Source organism: Choloepus didactylus, chromosome 15 (assembly GCF_015220235.1).
Source record: "Choloepus didactylus isolate mChoDid1 chromosome 15, mChoDid1.pri, whole genome shotgun sequence".
Lineage (NCBI taxonomy): Eukaryota > Metazoa > Chordata > Mammalia > Pilosa > Megalonychidae > Choloepus > Choloepus didactylus.
This window is the reverse complement of record NC_051321.1, coordinates 63,977,949-64,004,684: the sequence shown is the minus strand read 5'-3', so window position 1 is coordinate 64,004,684 and position 26,736 is coordinate 63,977,949. Positions and strand designations below refer to the sequence as shown.

At 34.8% G+C, this 26,736-nt stretch overlaps 2 protein-coding genes across 6 annotated transcripts in view; one reads left to right on the top strand and one right to left on the bottom strand.

The window, feature by feature from the left end:
• CTNNA3 (catenin alpha 3) overlaps positions 1-26,736 on the top strand; it is a 1,946,492-nt gene that overhangs the window by 564,739 nt on the left and 1,355,017 nt on the right. The gene's annotated exons all lie outside the window — the stretch shown is intronic.
• Positions 8,862-26,736, bottom strand: part of LRRTM3 (leucine rich repeat transmembrane neuronal 3) — a 203,428-nt gene continuing 185,553 nt past the window's right edge. Inside the window, exons 3-4 of one of the 2 annotated variants that reach the window (XR_005212081.1) lie at positions 11,775-12,314; positions 8,862-11,293 (exon numbers count right to left, since the gene is read on the bottom strand). Coding sequence is in view for 1 of the 2 variants with exons in the window: in XM_037805373.1 (XP_037661301.1) it covers positions 12,105-12,314 (210 nt within the window). In the remaining variant the exon portion in view is untranslated. Of the gene's footprint in view, positions 12,315-26,736 lie in introns of both variants that reach the window. The other variant, XM_037805373.1, reaches the window with a different exon arrangement.

The window sequence follows — 26,736 nt, the reverse complement described above, 5'->3', positions numbered from 1 at the left end:
AAAAATAATTATGTTTGAATACAATATACTTTCTCTATATTTGAGATTCTCATGGTTGCGTTTGCTATACTGCACACTCTCCATAATCCTTAAGAGTGTTTTAGGAGAACATTAAGGCACAATTCCCTTAGCATTCATTAAAATGGCATTGTTCATGATGAACTCTCTTCTTGTTAATATTGATATGTTCTGAAATTCTGTAATTAAATGTATTCATTTTCCTATCTAGGCAGATAAGAAAACTGTATCTTGAAGTAATTACTGAATTCACTAATAATATTTTGGCTGTGCTTAATGAAAGATGTGTTCTTGAGCATTTAATAATAAATTGCCTTAAGCACAAACAAACAATGGAATCCTCTGGGAATAAAGCTATGCTTAGAAAGAGAGGTGATATTTAGGGGGAAAAAAGCTTATTAAAGAAGCAAAGAGGTAAAGACACGGAACAGCTTCGAAAGAAACTATCCTATTGCTGTGTCAGATAAATTGACCACTTGGATAATTTTTTTTTTAACTTTCTTAAACATTTTATATTAGTAGAATATAATATAGAAGACTGTATATAGAATCAAAACTCTCATTCACTTTAATACAGTAGGTGATGAAAATTCAAATTTTGCAGATAAATATACTCCTTCCACATTTTTTCACATATTTCTGAGTTTAGAGCAGAAATATAGGCTTTTACATTAATGGATTGGATTTGCATGGAATGTGTTTTAGAAAGAAGAAACAAAAAACTAAAAATGACATTTTTTTTTTTTTCATAAAATTGCCAATGTCCTGTTGTGCCAGTTTGGATGTATTATGTCCCCCAAAACGCCATATTCTTTAATGCAGTATTGTGGAGGGCAGACATATCGGTGTTGATTAGGTTGGAATCCTGTGATTGTTTCCATGGAGATGTGACTCAATCAACTGTGGGTGAAATGTTTGATTGAATTATTTCTATGGAGATATGGACTCCACCCATTCAGGGTGTGTCTTGATTTAATCACTGGAGTCCTGTAAAAGAGCTCACAAGAAGAAGGACCTCAGAGCAGCTGAGAGTGACATTTTAGAGAACAGATGAGAGAGACATTTTGGAGATAGGTGTTGAAAGCAGACTTTTGCTGAAACTTTGGAGATGTTAGCCTAGTGTTTGCTCTGGAGAAACTAAGAGAGGACAAAATGCCCTAAGAGGAACATTTTGAAGAATGCACAAGAGCTGAGAGAGGAGTTGGAACACGACCCAGGATCAGCAGACGCTAGCCATGTGACTTCCCAGCTAACAGAGGTTTTCCAGACACCATTGGCCTTCCTTTGGTGAAGGTATACTTGTGCTGATGCTTATTTTGAACATTTTCATGACCTTCAGACTGTGAATTTGTAACCAAATAAACCCCCTTTATAAAAGCCAATCCATTTCTGGTATTTTGCATAACAGCAACATTAGCAAACTGGAACAGTTGTATTTCTCATGGAATGGTTAAATTTGATGCTTTTTATTTGAGGTTTAAATTTTGAAGGTTGTGGGAAGGGACAATTAAAAAAGAATCATTCTTAACATTTACTTACTAGAAGAAACGGAGTACCTATATGGGGTAAATTCAAGAATCAGAAATTAACAAAGTCCCAGGTTTCCAGAACTTACAGATATCTAAAATACCTCCAAAATCTAATTAGGAGTAGGAGCTGGGACCTGCTTGACGGACGTGAGTGGTGTGTCTTGCAAATTTTAGAATCCCAGGGTCTCAAATGGTACTCTTTGAGGCCTTTTCTGATTTTCTTACAGTAAAATTAACCATTCACTCCAATCCTACAGCCTCGTACATGTTCCTTTGTTTTAGAAATCATCACATTGAATCACAATCATTTATTCACTTTTAAGCCCCTGATCAATTTGTCCTTGGTATATTAGAGTAAAAATTAAGTAAATGGATAAATGCTTATTCAATTGAATTAAATTAAAAATACCAAGGTATTGGGATATAATGTTAAAGACAAATACTAACAAAACAAAACAAAGGAATAAGAAAAATGAATATCCTAAAATACTGTTTAGTTTTGTTTGAAATGTTGTTTTAAATTTTTTGATAAATAAAGTTTAAAAAAAATGAAAGAAAAATAAGACACTTTCATGTTACTGTGTCCTTTGGCACACTGAATAAATACCTGCAGATGAAAATTTGCAGCTATCAAATGAACATTGAAATAATTGCAAGTTAATATTCCAAATGAGGAACAAAATTTGATAAAAAGGAGAACATTTATCAACTTAAAAAAATAAAAATGATATACTTATTGAATCATTTTTCAGATTAGAAGTATGGTCTGACTACTTTTTAAGTAATAGTTTTACTGATAACTTAAGACAGAAATAATTCTGCATATGGTATTAAATGTTTGGGTTTTTAAAAATATACTGAAGTGAGAATAACGCTGAATAAATGTGAACTCAAGTACTAGGTCTATTTTCTATTACCTAGGTGATTTTGATTATGTCCTTTAATTATATTTTATTTTAGTTTTATAATTTGTAAAATATAGCAGTCATAATGACTTTTGTTTTTACCCTTTGAGATAAAAATTCTGGTTACTTCGCCAATATTAACATAAAAGATCAAATAGGTTGAAAAAAGAAGTCAATCCATCCACAGGATATTTTTTTCACCTGATGCCAAACAGTAATTTGTCTGAGGCTGATAAAATTATTGGCCTCTAGAAAATTGTTTGATTAAATTCAGGTAATTATTTTAAAAATAAGTGGAGTTGCCTCAATGAACCTTCAAAATGGTTTATGAGCACTGTATTAAACTATTTTATATAACAGCTTCCATAAGGGATTAATAGATCCCCCCCTACCCAACACCAAATGAAAAGTTAAAGCACAGTGGATAAAATAGGAATATAAAGAGAAATAGGGTTGAGAAAAAGGTAGAAAATATTTATGGTCATCTGTAAAGGCCAAAAGATTTGCCGTGGTCAGAGTAAAATTAAGTCTTTTTTTTTTTTTCTATTCTAGATGAGCTTGAATCTAACAAATGCTACTGGAATAATAGATGTCCATAAAAGAAAATGTAATTCCTTTTTTCTTAATCACCCTCTCCTCTTCATTTTACCCATCTGACTATTGCTAAGTTTTAAGTTCCATCTAAGTTCTCATTGTTGCCCTGAGCTGTCCCCAACAATTCTGTTAGCTTTGGTTTCACCTTTTCCTATTTGCCATTTACACTTGCAGTTATTCAGTTAAATTCTTGGAATTTTTTTCTTGTTTAAATGCAAGTCTGTTTTTCTTTCCTAAGACTTTAATCCCCTTAAAGAAAAGGACTAAATCATGTACTCTTTTCTATCCCTCAATGATTCTTATCTTCCACTATGTATACATTAGGTATGTCATAAGCACTTCTTGTACTGAATTTAATATTAATACATCGATGAGATTGATAAAATGTCTTCTGTTTTACCTTTAAATGATAAACCTTTAAAGTCAAGAGTGGAGTCTATGTAATGGACTTTAAATGGTCAGGTTAGTAGGGCTTAGTTTGTCGACATAGCTGTCTGTTATTTGGATTTGAATCCTTGCTCTGCAACTTACTAGCTGTATATTACATAACCACTTTGTGCATCCTCTTAACCATATTAATGAGGGTTAAATGAATTGATATATGTAAAATGCTTAGAAAAGTAAATATTCAGTAAGTTTTAGTTATTAATTTTGTTTTAATCTTGGAAATTATTTTATAGACATATCCTCTGGTGGCATTATAGAGCAAGATCGGTTGAGATCCATCCTCAGAAAGTGAAAGTACAAGACAAAATCATGTTATCATTATAGAGAATAATATTTATATTCTCAGTAGCAGAAAGATATGCACTTAATTTCTCCAAAAATTGTGCCAGATTAAGTCAAAAGGAAGTGGCCTCACACTACCTTTCTCTTTTATATTACATGAAATATTTATGTGTTAGAAAATTTTTCTTCCAATTCTTTTAAAATAGTACTAACATGCCATACTGAGCTCACACATTTTAGCCCTTAATCAGAATCAGAGGGGGAGATGGGTCATTAGGTTTGCCCTGGCCTTATGTTATTCCTCTACAAAATTATGGAATACAACAAGAATTTGTTGTGAAAAAGCTTTGCCTAAAATGCAACGATGGTTAGAGAAACTCAGGTTTGAAGTGTGTCAAGAAGGAGACTTTCCAGGGTTTAGAAGGAGGTTCAATAAGCTGAATTTAAGATTCCATCAAATCTGAAGGTGAAAAAATGTTGACATCACAAAGATCAGCATTCAAATTCAGAGATGTTCCCTGTCTTTTCCTAGACCTCTCTGACGTAAGTGTAGAGTCAGACTAGAGCTGGTATGGGCCTGTAAGCTCTTATCCCAAGGCAATATCTTTATTTTATAAATTAATATAAATAATACCTAGAGATAGTGAGTTTTATAAGAATCAAGAAGTATTTGAGGGGATTTCAGAAACCATATTTCCAGCTCCCCACTATGGTGGAAATTCCACTCCAATAATTGCCTTATGGTGGAGCAGGGGTGAGCCAATCTTTGCCATATTTTCACCAGACTTTTAGGGCATTACATTTCTGGATCTGTAATTGAAAGCAAATATGTCATTTGTATAAAACAGCAAGAACAGATGGACTGTATTTAAAATTACAATTCATTTCTTAATGTCAGAATATGATTAGGTATACGTGAATAAAGGTGGTTAGTCACATGGTTGAAGTGGCAATTTGGAGTCTATAGTTTGGGCTGTTTCAAGTTTTGACCTTGCAAAGAACATTTTGGCATTTAGTTTGAATTTTTTATTTCAATTTATTTCTGGAGAAATAATAATAATAGATCTTGAATTATTTTTTATTCTTAATATTCTCTTTGGTAGAATTAATCCATTTATCTATCTATATATCAATCAATCTATCAAATATTTATCTCCATCAGAAATATCTGTTTGCTATTATGTCCCTAATGTTCACCTTGATCTTTACTGATGATATGTGGTGGCATAAATATTATTATAAATGTTAATTCTAGGTCTTTGTTTCAAAAATTACTTGCAAATTATCTGATGACAATAAATCAGATATCCTTCACTTACCTCTTGGTATGTGTAACATTGTGTCCTCTCCATTGCCCTTCACCATATCTTCAACCCAGTTACCAGGAGCACCTTTGTTGTCCACAGTCAGAATTACTCCATATAGTTCAGATAAAATATCAGTATGATGGCTGTGGTGCCAGGAATAAGAATATGCAATGATGATATGTTCAAGATGCTAGAAATTCTTTCTTTCTGGAATTATCAGTTGTTACACATTTATAGCCTAGTTTTATTAATGCACCTGGGTTAATAAAGAAAAATGTTTTTATTTGGATGCTACATTTTCAGATAGTATGATGCAGTACAATGCTAATGTAATTTTCCAATTACCTTACTTTGGGCTTGTGCAAGTTCAGGGAAAAATAGAAGAGACTGCTAGTCCCAAGATTTAATAAGAAGCTCCTAGAGACAGTGTTAGAGTAAAGTGACTATTTAGGATCATTTGTGAGTACCTGAGACAAAGGCTTATTTAAAAGATGTGAGTTTACATAGAAATATAGAAAAAAATTTTTGCTACCTCACATAATGATGAAAACAGTTGCATTGTCTTAACAAGGAAAATTATTTTTATTTTTAATTTAAACTTTATATTGTATTCTGAGTACAAGGACATGAAAAGTCTGAATTGTTAGAAAAGTTGTCTTCCTCCCTCCATTTAGTGTGTTCTCAGATCCCATAGCATTTGTGTAGCAATACTCCTGTAAGGAATATTGCCACATTTACAGGAAGTGTTCTATAATCCTAGCCATGCCCTTGCCAGTTGCTGTTTTGTACTGTAGATTATTGGTGTTTTTTTTTTCACTTTGTCATTTACATTTGATTATTTTATTGACTGTTCATTCCTATAGTTTTTACTTCCACTGACAACTTCCCCTCCCTTTTGCCCAGTAGAAGATTATATTATAGATACGTGCTTATCATGTTTTGGTTACAATTTTATGATATAGCTAGGACCCTTGGAAATGAAAATACAACAAATACTTGGGTGTGTTTATCTTTGGGGAGATTTTTCTTTCAAATCTTTACTCTTTTAGGGGAGAACATATAAAACTTCAGGAAAGTAATGGCTGCTTCTTTCCGTTATTGTTGCTGATTTGGGATTTCGAAGGAAATCTCTACACAGTGTGAAAAACTTCCTGCAGTTTTTCTGTACAGAAATAAGAAGGGATAATCTTTTTCTGCTATCTCCCTTCACTAAAATATGAGCCTAATTATGTTGATTATGGCCTTCTTTCACATTTAAGAGTGTGCTGTGGGGTGGTAGGAGCATACCCTTAGTATCTGATGGACCTGAATTTGGAACCTTAGCTTTATTGCATGAGCCTTGGTAAGTTATATAACTGCCACGATCCTTATTTTTCTCCTCTTTAAAATGGTGGTTATACCCATTTTCTAAGACAGTTTGAGAATAAAATAAAATGAGAGTGAATTCAGTGCTTGATATAGCTTAAATTCTTGCCTCTCTCCTACCTCCAGCTTTTCAACTTGTTTTATCACTATCTATGGGGGCAACTAGCAAGTAACTTAACTGACTAGCCCAGCTGATTGAAGATTGTTTTCAGATATGCATATTCTAAGACTTAATGGGTAGTCACAAACAACACAGTCTGTCAGGAGTAACCTGAACATTTTATGTAGAGTTGTCATTTGTGCATCCTTCTGGTCAAGAAAAAGTCCAGTCAGGGTTAGCAAGCTAGATTCTCATTGGTCCTGAAAAACATAAAAATTAATAATTTTAGACTAGAATGAAAAGCAACTGAATGACTTGGTAAATGGTAATTCATTTGAGCAGTATGTTCTCAAAACTTAGTGTGCATTGGAATTACCTGGGTAATGTATTAATTTATTCTGGGCTTCATTCAGCAAATCTAGTATGGACCCAAGGGATTCATATTAAAATGTTAACTGTTAATTTTATCAATCCATACCATCGCAATACAATTTTTCTTGTTAATCCAGATAAAAGAATTCAGTTGGTGAAATTGACTGAAATTGACTGTTCTAAAGTGTCAAAAGACCTATTCTTCATTTTGTATAGTCTGCGGCAAACACTGCATCAGAAAACCCTTAGGGCCATGCGGTACAAGTGTGCTGCATAATTAATACAAGATATATGAAAATCAACTTACAAGAGATAAAATTAGTGGGAGATGTTTCAGCTTAGAAAAAAGAGTATTTACTGCAAGGATCTGTTATCACAAGGTCCCTTGATGCATTTGAAATATTATTCGATTTACACAAAACACATTTTCACTCAGCTTTTCAGGAAAACATATATAAAACAAAATCTATAGTATTTGGGAGAGAAGTGGAAAGAATACAAGAGTTCCCTAAATCCTAGATGTCTGCTGCTTTAAGGTTATTGTCCTTAATGGAAAAAGTAAATAATCAACTGTGGACTTTTTTAAATATGAATTTTACCCTAAATTAAAAAAAAATATATATATATAAATATATAAATATATATATATATAAACTGACTCCTGTCTCACAGTAAATCATAATGCAAGCCATGAGAGAATTCTAAAAAAAATCCAGCACCACTCTGGCATTTTCTTTTTTTTTTTATTTTCAGATGTTTCTTCCTCATTACAGTTGATGGTAAAATGAAGCACAATTGCTCATTGTCAGTCTACTCTACCCTCATGGGGATATCCGAGTCCTGAAAGCACTGATCCTGGGTATCTGGCCTTTGCTCTTTTCTAGTCAGGGACAGGTGTGGCAATGTGAGAGAGAAGTGGAAGCAGTTGGAAACTCTTACTGCAAGACCTGCTCATCTGTATTCTTATTACATAAACTACCCATCTGGACCTTTAGATGTTTTATGTGTTAACCGTTAAGAGCTGTGCCAATGTAAGATGTTATTGTATCTACTCTTCTCATCTTCGCTGAGACCCCTTCTCCCCAGGCCAAATATCCGGCCTGTACCAGTACCTCTCATTCAGTGCCTGCTGTGTCTACTGTACAACTAGTTTTCTTTCTTCCAGTTTTCTATTAGTTCACATCAGGTACCTATTTTCATACTTTCATTTTCTTTACTTATTTTCAGTGTTTAGTTTGAGAGATGGTTTCTGTCTTCAGCGAGGAGCAGTCAACAACTGTATTTTTATTCCTGTATGCAGTGGTCCTATTTTGGGAAAAAAAGTTTTGCAAAAAGATTTTCCTATTTCTAAGAAGTAATTTGTGGAGTCAGATCTGAGTTCAAATCAGGATTGGGTAATGTTTTTAAGTGGGCTAAATCTGGGCAAATTTTCTTCCCTTCTTGGAAGTATAATTTATCTAAAAAAATTTGTATAATTTTATGGTTTTCTAGAACATTCAGGAGGGACTAGGGATAGAGACTTAATAAAAATGAACTTAGTAAAATATACTAATTCTATATTTGCACATATTTTAGCTTTTATATACAGTTTGTATAAATTATATTTCATTCTCTTAGAAGGAGAATAGAGAAAATTCTTCTGTATTAAAGACAGGTTTAAAAATTCATGGTTCAAGAAATCAAAAAAGAGATAAAAAAAGAAAAAAATAAATTTAAAAAATAATTGATAGAGGTCTTCCCAATCAGCACTGAATTAAACATGTGTTGAATATATGTTCAACTTTTGCTATGGATCTCTTTTATTGCTACTTGTGCAATCTCAGTTTAGATATTCTTGGGTTTCTGTCTTTGTGCATCTTCATTTAATTTCTGCATTTTGGGGCCTATATACATCTACCTCTTGGGAGCACACAGTTTACACAATTGCAAATGACCTGATGTGTTAAGGAATTTGTGGCTTGCCTTTTTTTTTTTTTTTTTTTGAGCTAAGAGATTTAATGTGAGAATCCAGAGTAGCTTACAAAAAAAGAAAGTTCATGAGTCCATGTATTTTACAGATAGAGAAACTGAAGTTAAAATAAGTATTACTACACATGTCATCTTTTCATTTTGTCCACTTTTCTCTTTAGAAATTCTCTGGCTCTTATCAGAGACCAGACAGCTTTTTATATAGTAGAAACACTAACAGACTTTGGATTTAGACAACAGTGGTTCAACTCCATGAATTATTAACCCTGTGTTCTTGAGTGAGGTCTCAAATTCTTTGAGATAAATATGTCTTCATAGGGTTGCTATGAAGACAAAATGAGATGATTTATGTGAAATGCGGTTTGTAAACCTCAAAGCACTGCATAACTTTATTATTTGTTGCAGCTGTTATTGTAATCATGATGGGTCAAGCTCTCCATTTTTCAACTCCAAACGCAGGTCAGTGTTTCAGTTGTTTGAATAGGTGAACAAAAGACAGGAAGGGAAAAATGGGGAAGGGTAGTTAGAGGGAAGAAAGGGGAGATTACTGGTGCTGAAAAAGATAAATCAGAAATAATTTAGAAACAGACTGATACAAGTTGCAAAACATATGACAGAGAAAGAATCCAGACTCAAATAGATCCTCTAGTGGTTTTTCACACTGGACATGATGGAATAAAAATTAGGCAACCAAGTAACCTAGAATCTTTTTTCTTCTTGTGAAGACCTTTTTGATTTAATTTCAAATCTGAGAAAACACAAAATTCTTAGATTATTTGGCTCTTGCTATAATTTAGGCCTTTTATGTGCAGAGCTATGGTTCCACGTAAACTGCTTCTATTTACCAATTTGTTCATTTTAGGTGAACTTAGACTGTTTTGCTTCAGGAAACCAAGGGCATACATTTGTGAGGCTCTCTGGAACCTTAAAATTTCTAAAAACATTTATCAATTTTGAAAATGTCTCGAAATAGGTGACCAGTGTGTATTTACACAAATTAATTCTTCCTTTTGATTCTTAGCAAGGAGAACTTCTAGTGGAAAAAAAAATGCAAATTGAAATTTTGCTTTACATCACAAATAAACGATTATATCTAATTTTTGACCCACAAATAATAGATTCACAACTAACCTTCTATAAACTTGCTAAGTGGGCCAAACAAAATCTCAACAATGGGGATTAAGAATACTTTGAGAAAGACACATTACAAAGAAATTAGAAAATGGAAAAACTATAGAGTTTAAAATTAGACTTAAAATGACAAAAATTTGAATAGCAAATAATTTATGTGAAATATGTTACAAAACCTGGGATGCTAAGTAGTCTATACAAGTACTATGTTTGACATTTAGTTTCATTTAAATTAGTAATAGTTTGCTTCTTCAAACATTTTGCATCTTTTTCTCTGATATTTGCAACAAATTTTTCCCTACATTTTAAAGTTCATTCTTCTTGAAGCTGCTCTTAAATTTGCTGTGATAACCATCCATAAAACTAAATTTTTGTAGTAGTAATTTTGAAAGAAATAAAAAAAGTAGTTTGGCATTACTTTTTGAAAATTATTTTCTCCTGTTTTCAGTTGCTTTTGACCCTTGTTAGATTGACAATATGTTTTTATTTCATGAATCTAAAATAACCACACATAAAAATGTGATTCTCCTAGTGCAACAGAAATTGAAACTTGCAGTTTTATGTTAAAAGACAAACCAAAAAGAATAGTGTGATTACTATAGATAAAATGGTAGTATTTTCAAGCATTAGTCTGTGTCAAGCAAACAACAGAAACAAACTGATTATTTCAGCAGCTGAAACATCAAGTTTTCTTAATTCAATTTGAATTATCTTTATAATATAATTGCACAATCAATATGGTCAGAGTTGGTGTCAAATTATTTTGAGTTTTTTTCAAATAATTTGGAAGTGAATCCTATCATGGATTGCATTTAGAAAATATTAAGGATGTATACAATCTACTTTGAGTGACAAAAGTTTTTTACCATGGCTCATACGTGAATTGAATGAGTTGTAGGGCTTTAAAGTTCACCCACAGCAGAAAACTGATGTAGCACACAATGTAAAAATATCATATATTTCCTTTGAGATGTTCCCAAAATATAGCCTCACAATTCCACAGGAAAAGTTGCCTTAAAAGTCAGGCACATTTTGCACTAACTGATGTTTTTTTTAGGTAAACCACTTTGGGTTAATTAAGAGAAAAATTGCTACTGTATAATTATTATGCACTATCCTCCCACCTTGGCCTAAAGATAATGAGATGTAACAAAAGTTTTTCTTTGTCACTGGCAGTTGCACCTTTTAAGTGTATCAAAGTCTGTTGCTGTGGTTACGGCCTTTGTTTCCAGTGATGTTTTTGTCCATGCTTCCTTCTACCCTTACAATGGGTTACTGAAAAGAATGAAATAATGAGTCATTCATTCAGAAATATGTTGTTAAAATATCCCTCTTTATCATTACATTTCACTGCTTAGAAACTAGGCTGTAATTCAAGGCAACAGTTAAGACTGAGAAGAGTTGTTAAAAAACCTTTGAATTTTTTTTTTTCCATTTATAAGAAAAACCTGTCTATGTAATTGAAGAACCTCTTACAAGTCTGAACACTTAAACCCTTTTTGGTTAATGTATTATTTCTGGAACAAGTAGATAAAATTCTACGCAGTAAGCATGATAAAAATCGTGCATGTTTTGCACAGCACAGAATTTTAGAGTAAAGTTCTCTGGGCACAAAAGCAGTAACAAAACAGTCCCTACAAAACTGAGTAACTCTGAATAACACAAGAAATAATTTTCATTAATTTAAAATTTTAGAAACTGAAATATGTAAAGTTTTTAAAGTAAAATTGTAATTAAATTATGGTACTATACATACCAGTTGTTTCTATAATTGAAACTTTACAATATGAAAAATACATTAGCTCTGTACAGTTTTTACAGGTAGGTAGGATGAGTTTTGAAAAAGATTTTTTTTTTTCAGGGTCATTCTTTAAGTCAAAAAAATACTGCACAGCTTAGCTAATTACAAAGTGTAGACTTGAAACAATTCGTGTCTTCTTTATTTCATGAATCATCTTGGATTTTTGTTTATTTGAACAGGGGGGTTTTGTTTTGTTTTGTTTTTAAGTCCACAATGAACACATCTTCCTCATTTTGTTCTTGAGGTTACAGTTTGGTGGCAAACCTTGACTACCAATTTACTCAGTTAAGCCAGCTGCTGTTTATGTTCACTGATTCGGCCGGCTGTTGTGATTGTGCTCAGGTCCAGCTCAGTCTCTAGGTGTGTTTCCATAGTATCTTCCTGTGCATTCGTGTCAAAGGACTTATGAGAGAGAAGTTCGTGATGCACCCCACAGTAACTTATTGTGGGCTGGTCGTATGCCAGAAAGGTTGACACATTCATTGATAAAGGTATCTGGGGGAAAAACAACATGAAAAAAAGTCAGTTATATCAAGACAGACAACTGTGAGGGTAAGAATTTGGAGACCATAAAGTGCTGACCTGACTAAGCTCTATAGTAACATGAGTGGCTCGGGTGTCCCCAGTCTTTCCCCCTAAACTAATGTCCCACATTCTCATACTAAAGAGCACAATGCAACAATCTTAAAGCCTTGGAAGAAAGTGTTCAATTCTTAACCAAAGCTTTCAGATAAATATTGTAGTCTAACTATTCTAAAAATGATAAAAGCTTTTTTTGAAGAGTCAGAAAAATGCTTTCCTTAACTGGTACAATTGTGTTTTTAGAACTTAAGAGAACTATTTTTGCTTATATATAGTATTAGGATACAATAGAGCAACAGTTCTCAAACTTTAGCATACATAAACATCACTTTTTTCTTCCTCTTCTCTCTGCCCCAGCGTTTCTGATTCAATAGGGGTGAATTTGCATTTCTAGGTTTCCGTGTGATGCTGGTGCTATTGGCCCTAAGACCACACTTTGAGAACCACTGTAAAGAATTGTCTAGCCAAAGTAAGTCTGGTTATTCTTACCCAATAACTTTACATTATTTATTTTACCTGAGGATACCTTGAAACATTGTTGGCAGTAGTTTAGTCTCTATTTATAAAATTTAGGGCTTAGAGAAAGTGTGGCTCCTGTGAAGGTCTGAAAAGCATCCCTGGATGATGCTAGTTTGAGGGAACCAGTGATATATGTGAGACTAGAAAGGATTCCTGGCTAATTATAGCTTAATGAAAGAAAGCAAGTTCTAAAGATATGAGGAAAAAAGCGAGTCACCATTGAGATTAAAAGGGAAGCATATATGTTACAAAGAAAGAGTAGTCTGAAATGTAATCAGATGTCAAAATCTAGAGATTATTTGCATTATTTTCAAGAAGGTCAAATCTTGTTCTAAAATATAGGCAGATCTGAGGAACCTTAGGCCCTTTTCTGTGCTTAATATTCTAATAACTAATCCATGTTGTTCTAAGTTGAGTTTCTTTGAATAGAAACTTCTACTTTTCTTGTTTGGAGAATGGATCAACTGTATTTCTGTTTGAATACATCAGACTAAATTCCTTTCTGATCTAGACTGAGAGTAGAACCCAGTGCTAAGAAAAATAGAATGTCTAGGTTTTATTCTTTTAATTCCTTCTTTACTTTCTTTGCCCTCTTCAATTCCTTGTTTTCTCTTAACTAAAAGTATTCACTTCTTTTGAAATTATTGTTTGTAATATAGACATTTCAAAGTATCAAATGTGGAGGGCTTAGCCCTTATGAGGCAGAAATGTAATCCAGTTCATAAAATTAAATTCTTAAGCAACACTACCCATTTATGTGGATTTTTATTTATGTGAAACATGAGGTATCTGATGTGTGATTAAAGGACATTTACACATCAAAAACAATGGCCAAGTCAATAGAAAGGTCATAAAGAAAATGCTTAATGGTAAATAGGATGCTTCTAAAGATATTCATTTAAAAATCAAAAATAATTCCTGTTATTACAGATAAAACAGTTCAGTTAACTAAAATATATTGTTATGCAGAAGTAATTGTGCCGCATGAATAGATGAGTTATGGGAGAGAATGAAAATAGAGCTATTATTGGGTACATGAGTTTTACATTAGCCTCCGAGAAATCAGTGCTCTGTAATGTGTTATGGGTCATATAGCTGTAGGATTTTATATACTCGTTCTTATTTGCCAGGGAAACGTGCACTATATATGCCAAATCATTCCTGGTTTACTGGGAATTTGCTGTGAATAATTTGCAGTTTCCATGTTCAGATTTATGAAAAATAATATACCATGATTTTTGATTAATAAACTGTGATGCATTTATTCTGTGTATGTACCTGTTTCTCTCTGTATGTGTGTGTACAAAACTTCACAGCTTTATTGGATAGTTAGAGACTGCTGGTACCCAGGGTACAAATCTTAATTTGAACCATATCAGTTAAATAATCAGCTTTGATTTTCTATCACAAAATTAGCAAATTTCTTATTGTTGGATATGTCTTATTTTGATGCCCCTGCCTCTATGATTTTGTACAGTATTTTATATCATTGTAGTAAAAGCCATGTTTATTCTTTAGTGACTCAACAGATAGATAAAATTTTTTTGAGCATGTATGATATATCAGGCACTATGCTAGACAGTACATAGAACCTTTAGACTCCATAAATATTAGTGAATGGACCAAGTGATGTAGGTATAGTGTGGTCAGTGACTTTCTTTCTAATTGTGTATTGTTCCTGCTACAAAGAGCCATTCACCAGATATTTATTTTAAATATGATTGCTATAGGGTACTTTAAAATATATAGTATAAAAACTTCATTTAAATTTAGAAGATCAAATACACTCTACTCATTGAGCAGAAGACACGTGGGCTGCTTTGAAGCTGTTATGTACCCCAGAAAAGGCCATGTTCTTTTAATCCATCCTTTTGGGTACAGACCTGTTGTGGGTGGGGCATTTGGATTAGATTATTTCAATTGAGATGTGTCCCAGCCCATTCAGGGTGGGTCTTAATAATCCTTTTACTGGAGTCCCTTACGAGAGGATAGAAGACAGAAAAAACTGACATAGCTCAGAGAGAGAAAAGCTCTGGAGATGCTAAGAGAGGACCCACGGAATCTCAGAGAGGATGCCACTGGAACCAGAAGCTGAAAGCACCAAGACCTGGTAGCAAAGGACCAACAGCTGCCAGCTGTGTGCCTTGCCATCTGACAGAGGGACCCCGGATGTCAGCAACCTGTCTTCAGGGTCCAGGTATCGTCAGTCATCCTGTTGATGCCTTAACTGGGACATTTTCATGGCCACAGAACTGTAAATTTTAATTTAACAAATGCCCATTGTAAAAGCCAATCCATTTCTGGTTCATTGCATTCCATCAGCTTTAGCAAACTGAACAACAATTTTACTAAAAATATTTTATGCTCTTAGTGAACACTTAATACATTAGAATGTACATGTAGTACAGAAGTTGTGTGTAATGTTTAAGCATTGTATTTTGTTTTTATATAACATTGATTATACAAAATAAAATGAATCCTGAGTATAATAAAGGTAAATATAATGCTGAGTATCTGGCTTCTTAGAGGAATAATGTTTTTGCTTTTACTAATTTATAGTGAGAAAATTATTTATCAGATATTTCTTCTTCATGAAAAGTATTACATATGTTATTTATAATTGCTCTTCTTCTCATCATATCTATTGAGTACTTTCTCATCATGGGATACTGGATTCTTACATATACTAATTTGAGTAGGAAGTCAGAGGTTAAGTGAAGTAGCACACTTACTCCTCAAGTAACAGTATAGCACTTTCTGTCCAACACCACAGTATTGCATAAGAGGTCTACTTTGGTTCTTAACAGAAAGGGAAATACTCTGTTCCTTTCAAATTATAGTCAGTTCTGATCTTTGATAAGGCCCCCAAAGTCACTGAACTGAGTCATAATGGTCTTTTCAACAAATGGGGCTGGGAGAGTTGGATATCCATATCCAAAAGAATGAAAGAGGACCCCTACCTCACACCCTACACAAAAATTAACTCAAAATGGACCAAAGATCTCAATATAAAAGAAAGTACCATAAAACTCCTAGAAGATAATGTAGGAAAACATCTTCAAGACCTTGTATTAGGCGGACACTTCCTAGACTTTACACCCAAAGCACAAGCAACAAAACAAAAAATAGATAACTGGGAACTCCTCAAGCTTAGAAGTTTCTGCACCTCAAAGGAATTTCTCAAAAAGGTGAAGAGGCAGCCAACACAATGGGAAAAAATTTTTGGAAACCATGTATCTGACAAAAGACTGATATCCTGCATATATAAAGAAATCCTGCAACTCAATGACAATAGTACAAACAGCCCAATTATAAAATGGGCAAAAGATATGAAAAGACAGTTCTCTGAAGAGGAAATACAAATGGCCAAGAAACACATGAAAAAATGTTCAGCTTCACTAGCTATTAGAGAGATGCAAATTAAGACCACAATGAGATACTATCTCACACTGATTAGAATGGCTGCCATTAAACAAACAGGAAACTACAAATGCTGGAGGGGATGTGGAGAAATTGGAACTCTTATTCATTGTTGGTGGGACTGTATAATGGTTCAGCCACTCTGGAAGTCAGTCTGGCACTTCCGTAGAAAACTAGGTATAGAGTTACCATTCGTTCCAGTGATCGCACCTCTCGGTATATACCCGGAAGATCTGAAAGCAGTGACAGAAACAGATATCTGCACGCCAATGTTCATAGCAGCATTATTCACAATTGCCAAGAGATGGAAACAACCCAAATGTCCTTCAACAGATGAGTGGATAAATAAAATGTGGTATATACACACGATGGAATACTACGCGGCCGTAAGAAGGAATGATGTCGTGAAACATATGACAACATGGATGAACCTTGAAGACATAATGCTGAGTGAAATAAGCCAGGCACAAAAAGAGAAATATTATATGCTACCACTAATGTGAACTTTGAAAAATGTAAAACAAATGGTTTATAATGTAGAATGTAGGGGAACTAGCAATAGAGAGCAATTAAGGAAGGGGGAACAATAATCCAAGAAGAACAGATAAGCTATTTAACATTCTGGGGATGCCCAGGAATGACTATGGTCTGTTAATTTCTGATGGATATAGTAGGAACAAGTTCACAGAAATGTTGCTATATTAGGTAACTTTCTTGGGGTAAAGTAGGAACATGTTGGAAGTAAAGCAGTTATCTTAGGTTAGTTGTCTTTTTCTTACTCCCTTGTTATGGTCTCTTTGAAATATTCTTTTATTCTATGTTTTTTTTTTTTTTAATTTTTTTTTCATACAGTTGATTTAAAAACAAAACAAAACAAAACAAAAAACCAAGGAAAAAAATATGTAGAGCCCCCTTGAGGAGCCTGTGGAGAATGCAGGGGTATTGGCCTACCCCACCTCGATGGTTGCTAACATGACCACAGACATAGGGGACTGGTGGTTTGATGGGTTGAGCCCTCTACCATAGGTTTTACCCTTGGGAAGACGGTTGCTGCAAAGGAGAGGCTAGGCCTCCCTATGGTTGTGCCTAAGAGCCTCCTCCCGAATGAATCTTTGTTGCTCAGATGTGGCCCGCCCTCTCTGGCTAAGCCAACTTGAAAGGTGAAATCACTGCCCTCCCCACTACGTGGGATCAGATACCCAGGGGAGTGAATCTCCCTGGCAACGTGGAATATGACTCCCGGGGAGGAATGTAGACCCGGCATCGTGGGACGGAGAACATCTTCTTGACCAAAAGGGGGATGTGAAAGGAAATGAAATAAGCTTCAGTGGCAGAGAGATTCCAAAAGGAACTGAGAGGTCACTCTGGTGGGCACTCTTACGCACAATTTAGACAACCCTTTTTAGGTTCTAAAGAATTGGGGTAGCTGGTGGTGGATACCTGACACTATCAAACTACAACCCAGAACCCATGAATCTCGAAGACAATTGTATAAAAATGTAGCTTATGAGGGGTGACAATGGGATTGGGAAAGCCATAAGGACCACACTCCCCTTTGTGTAGTTTATGGATGGATGAGTAGAAAAATAGGGGAAGGAAACAAACAAACAAACAGATAAAGGTATCCAGTGTTCTTTTTTACTTTAATTGCTCTTTTTCACTTTTAATTATTATTCTTGTTATTTTTGTGTGTGTGCTAATGAAGGTGTCAGGGGTTGATTTAGGTGATGAATGTACAACTATGTAATGGTACTGTGAACAATCGAATGTATGATTTGTTTTGTATGACTGCATGGTATGTGAATATATCTCAATAAATGAAGATTAAAAAAAAATTATAGTCAGTTGTTTGGGAACATGGCAGATGACATTGTATAATAGTTCCTTAACTTGAAAAAGGAGTGTTTACTATCTAAAAGGGCCAACGATGACCCCTGTATATTGACCCCTATATTGTTTACTCTTTGCAGCAGTCTAGGACCATTAGCCCAAAGCCCATGGGCACCAAATTCAAAATTTGCACATCCAGTTGTTGTAAAATAAATATATTTTAAGCCTCTTAGATCTTGCCTGCTTTGTACCCAGTGTCTGCTAGCCACAGATTAGACAAACTTTGCAGTTGTAAAAGACCCCAAACTACTGATGTCCTTCAGAGCTCTCTGACCCAGAGATCTCCCTCCTTACTGCTGAGTGACATCACCTAGACACTAAGCTGCTCTCCTATTCCAATCTCCTTGGGAGTTCCCTTGCTCTACTTCCCTTCTGGGTATGGCCTTGTGCCACTGCCTCTGGAAGGTGTCCTGCTGACAAGGATTGTCATATGTTACTTCTCATGCAAGTTTGTCCAAGTGCCACTCAAATAAAGCTTGTTGTATCCTACTGCCATTTTACAGTCCTGCTTTCTTCTTGATCTACCCCTAATTCCTCAAACTCACCACTGTGTTTACGTATTCTTGTTTCAAATAAACTATCTAAAATAGAATATTTTAGAATATTCTGCAGAATAGTAGAATATGCATATATCTTTTTATCTCTATAACAATCATTTTGCACATCAGGGAGAACACTTGATGTAGAGGTTTAGGCACCTTTCTACAGCAGTCTTCTCTGGGTTCTGAGTTTTCTTAGGAGGCATTTTTTTTTTTTTTTTTTTGTACAAAAAGTTATTACAGGCTGGGTAGTGATGGAGAGGCTACCACCTGTCATTAAACACACACATGCTGCGAGGCTCAGATATAATCCATGTAAATCCCTTCCTGCACCATCACAATATATGGAGTATCCCATTTATCCTTCTTCAAATAACCTTCAAGTAACCTTCTGCCCTTTGTTTGTTTGTTTGTTTGTTTTTTCCTTTGTAGGCTGACCTTGGTGTTTTCAATTCTCATGATCTTTCTAAATCTCTCTCTCTCTGTGTCTGTCTGTCCCTCTCTTCCCTCTTCTTTCACTTTCTACCTGATTTATATGAACATGCTGAAGCAGAAGAGGCATATAACTATGCTCTTCCCTGTGGATAGGATGTTTAGCTGGACAGTCCCAGTTTATGCTTATTTTTCCCTTTTGGATAATAAGTCACTCCATCACCCCATTCTGAATGACACAAATACATTATTTCATACAAAGCAAATAATAAACAGTAATACCAGGTGTTTAACCAGCTAGATGGAACGATTTCAGGGAGAGGATTAGGAAATTTGGATCTAATAAGCCTTCTACTTCTCCAAACATTTTGTTAGAAAGCTCTATTTGAAGTGTCCATAGAATCTTCTGGTCATATCTTTATGAGAAAGAACAGTTTCTTTTAGTGTATTTGAAACTGATAAACTCCTATTTATAATTATTTATGATTTCCTTTAGTACTTTGGTTCGATCTTTTCCAGATGAGGTAATTATCTTTAGGGTGTAATTTGTAGAGATTCAGGGATATGAAAACCCCTTCCCAAGAAAGTATTATCATCTAAAATTTGAGCTAAGAAATCATTTTATAGTATTCTAATCATGAGAGTTATCAGCTGACTCATTAATTAGGAAATCCCCCTTAGGAAAAATTTCAGCTCTACTAAACCAGTTACTGTCTTGATTTCAATGATATTTGCCTCAGTATTAATTTGCTGGTGACAGTCTCAATCAGTATCAATAGACTTTTGTAAAGTTAGATGAATAAAAATAATGGTCTTTTAATAAAAAATATATAATATTTGAGCTTGTGAAACTAAAGGGAAATAGTTTTTTTAAAGTTTCCATTTTGTAATTAAATAAAAATGTTAGTTTTAACCTTATATCACTGCATAAATAATATCTACATATATGTTTGTACAAATATCTGTGTATATCTGAATATGAGCATGCATATATATGTATTTCTTATATTCTAACTACTTGGGTAGAAGAAGCAACTCAAGTATTTCTTATGTTGAATAGCAAGTATTATTTTAAGTATGATGCTCTAAAGGACAGAAAATGACTCTTGAGAGGGACTAATAAAAAGGCTGTTTTTACCCCTCTCTAGAATTGTGAAACATTGGAAGTATTTCCTTTTTAAGTAAGTGTTGTTTCTGATTGAGTTTTAGTAAATGTAAATATTTTTACTGATTTTCTGTGAGCAGAATGCCCATGGTGCTCCCCGTACATGCACAGGGGAAATCCTTTGTTTTTATAAGGCCAGATGTTATCTAGCAAGTTTTCTATCTTTCTAGATTATTGAAAGAATGATAAAAACTCCAGGTTTTTTTTAGCTTTTGTTTTGGGATCATCTGCATATAGTAAAAGAAACAGACTAGCCTTGCAAAAGAATTGATTTTTGAGATGTAGTCTTTATCACTACCAAGGCTTACCTTTCCTTTTTTGTGCTTTAATTCAGAAGCCTATGATCTAACTTTTAGTTCTCATCTACTACACTTTATGGCATTTCAGCCCAGTTTATTTCTACCTATTAACATATAAAATAAGAAACAGGCATTGTAATATTTTTTTCCAATTAAAGAAAATTCTCTGATTTGTCTCTAAATTTGTCTCAAGCTGAGCTCATCATCTCTGAAACCAAACCAGCTCTCCTTACTGTGGTCCTTATTTTGTTCATGGGAACACTCACCAAGTTGAGTCTGCTTTGCCAATCTAGTTTGACTCTTCCATGCCCCTTGTTCCAAATGTCCTGTTATTTGCCAGTTACTTTCTTGACATCAGTGACATGTATTTTTCACATACATCCCCTTCCTTCCATCTCCATTGCCACTATCTTACTGTAAAGTTTCATTATCTTGTCGTCTGAGTAACTGCATGACTAATTTCTTGAGTCAGTAGAGTTTTAAATAAAAATAGGCATTTGTAAATCATTTCTGGAGAAGATTGTATTTTTATTTAACTAAATATGAGCAACATAAAGACCATAGTGAATGGTTTTTACTTGTTTCTTTGTTTCTTTCTAGCCATGTCTGAAGTATTACTTTTGTTTTAGAAATAAGTGGGATTTGAAGTATACTTCCTTAAATACATTATTTAAATATACGTATGCATATACATATACACACATGCACATGTGCACAGTCTGTAAAATTCTCAGTTTATTTAAAGAAGTATTTTTATTTAAAAATATGCTTGCTGGTGACTTTTTTCTTGTCCATTTTGATGCCTGTACTTTGTTTCATTTACATAAGCTGATTTTCAAGACTGGCTTGGGTTTTGCTAAGGTATGTACAATTTTGATGTGTGTTTGGGGATTAGCTGGCATCATTTGTTTTGGCCTTACTTAAGCATGAACTTTGTGTACAGGCCAATAGTTCTACTTAAACAATCAAAATAGGAAGCTGCTTCTATAATAATATTGAATAATAGTAAGAAAACCTTGGGTAACATTAAGAAACACTTGATCAAAAATACTTTCCCTACTGGCTTGATTCCCAGCTTGAAAATTTTACCACTAATCACTATTTTGGTTTCCAAGTATTGAGGCAATTTATAAAATGTGTTATGAGAGGAGAAACAGTATAAGCAATTATCAAACTGCAGTTTGGGTCTGTGGCAGAGTGTCAAAGTCTACCTCGATGTTACCTCAGGTTCTACTTTCTCTCTTTAGAATTTCTGCAGTGCTTTCTCTGCCCAGCTACTTGGAAAAGCTGTGGGCAAAATGGTCTGTCTCTTGGTCAGCATTTGCCAGGACACGTCTCTAATATCATCCTCATTATCATCACTGTTATTCATTGAGCATTTACCATGTACTAGATACCATGTTCCATGTTTTTCTTAGGTCATTTCATTTAATCTGCACAAGGCTGCTGTAAGGTAAATATTGTCCCCATTTAGCATTGAGAAAACTAAGCCTTAGATAGTAATTGGTCTTAAATCAATCATTCATCTATTGAGTTTCAGAAGTGGTTGCCACTACACTTTACTGCCTATATATCACTTTGACTTACACTGGCCTTGGAACCTAGAGAGGTGAATACATACAACATGTCTAGTACTATTTCAACACTGATTCTCAATATTTGGGTCTTATTTCCAGTAGGGTAGACACTATGATTTTCCATGATCTTTCATAGTTTTATGATACTGATTTGCACATCAGGTCCTCAGGGAGAAACTTCATTTACAGGAATTCATGATATGGGGAGACAGTAACAGCTCTACCCACCTGAGCTCTCTGCTTCTTACTAAACTCACTGACCAATACAAGGTGTAAGGAGAAGGGTCCAATCTGGAGAACACTTGGGGTTGGAACAAGAACCTTAAATATACTCGTGGATGCACATATGTGTAAGATTGGTCAGGAGATTTAACACTAAATTTTTATGTTGACTTTGAAATTGGTAGAAATTTTGCCCATTAAATATATTGGCTTTTTTAAAAAAAACAAAATGTGCAAAAAATTAGAAGCCCCAATTAATCTATATTTTGATTATTGTTTATATTGAAAAAAAACACTTGTTTTGATTTCTTTCTTTGTATAAAACCTAGTGCTACTTAGGTGCTAGGGCCAGCAGGACTAGGAAAGTGGAGAAACATAGCTGAGTAAGACACAATTTCTGCTTTATGGCAGAATTATAGACTAGTGAGGGAGACAGGCAAATAATGCAAGGGAGTAAAGAAAGGTAATGGATAGGGTGGGCTGGGAGACAAGTTATGGTGAGTATATATATATATACACACACACACATACATACACAAAGGAAAAACTGCTCTGAATAGCTGATTCTACTAACCACATCTTTCATCTTTGGTGGGTGCAAAATGAAGTTAACAGTCTTTCTTAATTAAAAATAATGTTGTTATCTTCTGGATTTATTGGTGAAAGTCAGTATTTCTGATAAGTGGTTCAATATTTAATTTTATAGATTCTCCCATGTAGGTAATATATTTTACTTCAAAATTGATTTATTTGTAGATCAGTCTATCTCCTGAAACTCTTTAGAATTCTAATGGTTAATTGTTGTGAATACAACAGACTATTGGATCATTAATTTTAATTATTTTGATTTTACTATTAATATATTTTAAAAAACATTTTCATGGAGTGCTGAATTAAGATCCTGAATTTATGTTATGCTATCCTTCAACTTTAAAAAGCAAACTTTCAAAATTCATAGATGTAATCCAGGCCTTAATACTCCATTTTGATATTTCCTCAAGAGTTTAGTAGCCAAGTAAACTAAGATCACAATTATAGGATAAGGTAGGAAAATGTGAAAATTTTCAAGTGTTTGTAACATGAGAATAATGTGAAAGAAAACATTGTTTTCAAGAGCATAATAATTCTTCTAGTGTCTTTTGTGTGCAAAATACATTATAGTGAACCCCTGCAGAGTTAAGTCATAAAATGAAAATAAATGTTGTGTTCCATTTGAAAGGTCATAGTTCTGCTTGCACCAAAATCCATTTAGAGAAAAAAAAATGCTGAATTTTAGTAACTTTATGTGTGTCTTGCAGATTTGGTATCTCAGTAGTATCCTTCAATCCTTTAAGTAATGGGGTAAGTCTTACAAAATGCAAATGCTTTTATCTTTGCAATTTCATTTTAAAATATCTTAATTATTTAAATGACATTTGGCCATTTGTGAATGTGTTTTGTGCTTTACAAGACATTTGTTTCCATTTCAATTTTGTTATATGCCATTTTCATAAATTCATGTACCACTGTCTACAAAACCAAATAGAAAACATTTAATCATTCATTAATTCATTTCATCTTCATTTAACCAAGATTTGCTGAATACCTTCGCTGGGTCTGGCACTGTGCTTGGTGCTAAAGATACCAGGTCCTTGTTCTCCAAGTTTCTGATTGGAAAACAGACCATTCTAATACACCTCTAGCAAGTGGAAGAGGAATTGATTTAGAAAGAGTGTTTTTCTTCTCCCCAGTTGGCATCTTTCAATCTCCCTCTCTTTCTCACTCTCGTTCACTCTCTCTCACTTTCTCATCTCACTCTTGGTCTTGCTCTCTTTCATCTGAATTGTTAAACTACTTCTTCAGTATTACATTTATGGTACATGTATTTTGAACTTCTGCCTTCTGTTGTCTATATTTGTGTATATATATTTTATCTTTTATTAGCCTATAAATTTTTGAGTGTAAGAATCTATGACTGGGAGAGGAAGATGGCGGATTAAGAGAGACAGGGAAAAAAAAAAAAAAAAAAAAGCATCTCCATGAAAGATACTAGATAAAAGATAGAAAGTGCTCCAGAATACCAGTTCCAGTGATGCACTGGCTGGTCAAGTTCTGCTAATTCCACAGGGACCATGCACTTGGTGAAACCTAGAGTCTGCATTCTGAAATGAGTGAGTGAGCCTGCTGGAGAATCAGCAGCCATGCCATGGTTGGGAGAAACGGGTTGGCACTCGCAGATGGATTAGTTTAAAACCCCAAAAGCAGCTGCAGATCTGGCAGCAAGAGCTGCACAGCCCAGAGCAGTGGGAAGTCCTTCCTGCAAAATGTGCACATGCCTCAGTAGCTGGCCTGGATGATAGCCTTTTGCACACCCACAGCTAATTTTCCCAGAGCTAGAAAGGCGGAGGTCCGTGAAAAGGGGGAAATTGTCATGCCCCATACAGCCATCTTCTTGACAGGCTGGGAACATCCCTGCATGGTGCCTTGGGCCAGAGCTATGTTGCACAGCTCAGCACTGCGGGAGTGCTTCCCCAAAACTGCAGGCACGCCACAGTATCTGGCATGGGTGATAGCCTTTCGCACACCCACAGCTAATTGTCCCAGACATAGGAAGGCAGAGGCCTGCAAAAAAGGGGGAAATTGCCATGCCCCATACAGCCATCTTTTCAGCAGGCTGGGAATACCCTGGAGTGGTGCAGCGGCCCAGTGCTTCCCTTGTAGTCTGTGCCCACTTGTGATGTTGCACTCTTGTTCCCCCATGGAGGCCCTTGGAAGCAGGACACGCACGGAAGTCCCAGGGACCATACGCTAATACCAGGGACTTGTGGGTCTGTGGCAGATACAGACTGTGAGGAGACTGAACTGAAAGTTTGGACCCCTACAACAGCTGTAAGTCTCCAGGAACACCCAGGAGATTTGATTATTAAAGCCACCCTCCTTTCCTAACTGCTCAGACACACCCACTGCATTCAGGGCAGGCAGCACCAACTATACATGGAAATTTGGTTCACCAGTTGGACCCCCACTAGATTCAGACCCCCACTTACCACAAAGACAGAGTTGCAGAGAACTTACTTCAGGGGAATAAGTGGCTTGTGGATGCCACCTGCTGGTTAGTCAGAGAAAGTATGCTCCACCAAGCTGTAGCTCTGACAAATTAGAGATAATTGTTCAAATAAGTCTACATATCCTAAAAGAACCCTATCAAGATAAGCAAATGCAAAGAGGCCAAAAACAACAGAAAATTTCAAAGCATATGAAGAAACCAGAAAATATGGATAACCCAAACCCAAGCACCCAAATCATAACATCAGAGGAGACTCAGTACTTGGAGCAATTAATCAAAGAACTAATGACAAACAACTAGATCATGGCACAGGATATAAAGGACATGAAGAAGATTTTGAAGAGCATAAAGAAGAATTTGAAAGAGTAAATAAAAAAATAGACAATCTATGGAAATAAAAAAAAAAACTGTTGATCAAATTAAAAAGATTCTGGTCACTCATAGTACTAGATTGGAGGAAGCTGAGCAGCAAATCAGCAACCTTGAAGAAGACAGAATGGAGAGTGAAAGAACAAAAGAAAACGGGAAAAAATTGAAAAAATCGAAATGGATCTCAAGGATATGAAGAACAATATAAAATGTATAAATATAAGAATCATTGTGTTCCAGAAGGGGAAGAGAAGGGTAAAGGTCTAGGAAGAGTATTCAAAGAAATTGTTAGGGAAAACTTCCCAAACCTTTTAAACAACATAAATACACAAATTATAGATGCCCAAAGAACTCCAAACAGAATAAATCCAAATAAACCCACTCCAAGACATATTCTGATCAGATTGTCAAATGCTGAAGAGAAGGAGCAAGTTCTGAAAGTAGCAAGAGAGAAACAATTCACCACTTACAAGGGAAGCAGCATAAGAATAAGCAGTGACTACTCAGCAGTCACCATGGAGGCAAGAAGGCGGTGGCATGACACATTTAAAATTCTGAGAGAGAAAAATTCCCAACCAAGACTTCTTTATCCAGCATATTTGAGGGAGGGCTTAAATTTTTCACAGACAAATGCTGAGAGAATTTGCTAACAGGAGACCTGCCCTACTTGAGATACTAAAGGGAGCCCTACAGACAGAGAAACAAAGAAAGAAGAGAGAGGTATGAAGAAAGGTTCAGAACTAAAGACAATCAGTATGAATACATTAAAGGACATTAAGAGAGAGAGGGGAAAAATACATCCGACAAACATAAGCCAAAGAATAGGATGGCTGATTCAATAAATGCCTTCACAGTAA